The 2325-nt window shown below is 31.9% G+C and overlaps 1 protein-coding gene across 1 annotated transcript in view; it reads right to left on the reverse strand.

Annotated features, from left to right (window-relative positions):
* The window catches only part of ZC3H12B (zinc finger CCCH-type containing 12B), a 34005-nt gene that overhangs the window by 5563 nt on the left and 26117 nt on the right, over positions 1–2325 (reverse strand). Inside the window, exon 2 of the mRNA XM_007958426.1 lies at positions 340–479. Within this exon, the coding sequence (XP_007956617.1) occupies positions 340–479 (140 nt within the window). The remainder of the gene's footprint in view (positions 1–339; positions 480–2325) is intronic.

Genomic DNA, 2325 nt, shown 5'->3' on the forward strand with positions numbered 1-2325 from the left:
TGGTTTCTTTAGTCTTTTGGAAAATTCAGTCATGTTCATAACCAGATTCATCCCCTTTTAGTCTGAAGTCTAAAGTCAAATAGAAAAGTACTTCTTTTTTTCAATTGTATGCTTTATCCTTTGCAGAATTAGTTGTCTCTACTTTACTGCCTTATGTCACAAAGCAATGATCATTTTATTTAGATCAGGAAAAAAGTTTTTTTTAACTACATTTAATAAAAGATTAAATATACTCTATAACTTAGAAGAATTATCTCGATTGTGATCATCAATTTCTCTCAAAACTATCTTTCTACCTTTGCCTCTGAATGAGAATAAATGTCATATTTGAATGAGTACCTGTAATTGGTGCATCAGGGCGGGATTGCTCCTTTCTCCATGCAGGCACAAATACAGTGATATCTTTATGGCCTTTATCTAGAAACCAATCCACAGCAAGTTGTATTCCTCTGCAGGAGAATCCTTCTTTATTCCCATGACTTTAGGAAAATAGAGAATGAGAGGAGATAGAATTGACAACAATTAGCAAAGAAGTACCCATAACAGATGGTTTCTTAGTACCAAGGAATTAACCACAGATTTTTCCCATTGATTATGCAAAATAATGTGTTTTTTAAAGAACAAATCAAATTCTTTTCTATTCAATCATTATGAATATTGCCATTATTGTTACAACTTCATTCAAGGTCAAGGATGGTTAAATACAACTTCCAATTTAAATCGTCCCTGGGGTTTGTATGAGAGCTTAAAATCAGAAGCACTTGGTCTGAAAATGACAACTTAACCCTATTTTAAAGTCTTAACGTTAATCTAGAAACTGTGTTGAATTGTAAAGCTGATTTTTATAACAGCATTTCCTCTAAGCTTGAATCTGACTTATCCTTGATGCTGACCAAATACTGTAAAGGAGACTTTTTCTTTTTTTTCTCTGAGTTTTGGCAGGTGTACAACATCACAATCTATTCCCAAAAGGACTTTCTACTATGGTCAGACAGATGCAAAATGTGATTGCTTATACCCAAAGGGTCTTGATAAACACCATTATCAATAAATCTTTAGAGTGGACCTCTAGAAACAGACATGATTGAGAAAACAATTTTTATAGCAGATTACCCAAAAAAACTGTCCTGCCACTGTCCTGTGACCATCTTGTCATAAATTGAAGAGCATGTACTCTCATGATTTTGTTAACCAATTATGTAATCCCACATATATTATCTACCTATCCCTAATAAATCCTCACTTTGAGGTATTCCGTCTTTGACTCCTATTCTTGTCTTTCAGCCAATTATGATTTTGTAATTTTTAGTTTCTTCTCCAATTGTACACAAAAGTTTTCTTTCTTATTGTCTGGTGGGGCAGCCATTTTCACTCTGTGAACTTGGATGTCTTTCCAGTCCAGGCTGTCTCTATCCCTCAATAAACCTGCTTTGCTTTTACTAAAGAAGGCTCCATAATGTTGCTCTATGACAGACTATTTCCTATCACTAATTCCATTTTTTCTTTCTATTTTTTCTACCACCTTCTTTTCAAGGATTCATAACATTTTTAGGTGAAAAAAGAAGAGGTGTCACCAGAGGTTTAGATAAAGGGTATATGAAAGATTAGTTGGAGATGAGTCATTAACACATATATTTCTAGTGATTTTTCTCTAAGCTTATACAAAAATGATATAAATGCTGACTGAAAACACTTATTACATACATTCATTAAATTCAACAAATTCACATTCTTAAAATATTTAGGATGTGAGAAATGTTTGCAATATACTGTTAAAAAAGAAAGGATACAGACTATATACAATATAATCCCAATTTTGTAGAAGAAAAATATATGTATAAGCTTAGGAAAAAAACACTAAGCATTGTTACAGCAAAATATTAATAACTGTTATTCTTCATGAGAGTGACATATTTTCTTTCTCTACTTCCAAAATTACTTAAAAAATCACGTATTCCTTTAGAATCAGAACATGATACAAAAAGAGAAGAAATTCTATCACAATTACTTGTAGGAATAAACATTGTGACAACTTTAAAATAAAAGGATAATTCATTTTTTTTTTGTCATGAAACAAAGTGTGTATGAACTGCTACATGAATGACATCATGAATGACATGAATGGACATCAGAAGAGGGAAAATTATCATAAGAACTGTAAAAAGAGATTTTTATTGTCATCATCTCAAAAACTTAAAAATGGTATACAGCCCAGATTTGATGCTCTGACATATCTATACCATAACAAAACAAACTCATTGCCATTTAATCAATTCCGACTCATAGAGACCCTCATTGGGTTTCCAAGGCTGCAAATCTTTTTTT

Source organism: Orycteropus afer, unplaced genomic scaffold, assembly GCF_000298275.1.
Source record: "Orycteropus afer afer isolate SDZICR_OR568_19922 unplaced genomic scaffold, OryAfe1.0 scaffold00965, whole genome shotgun sequence".
NCBI classification, from domain to species: domain Eukaryota; kingdom Metazoa; phylum Chordata; class Mammalia; order Tubulidentata; family Orycteropodidae; genus Orycteropus; species Orycteropus afer.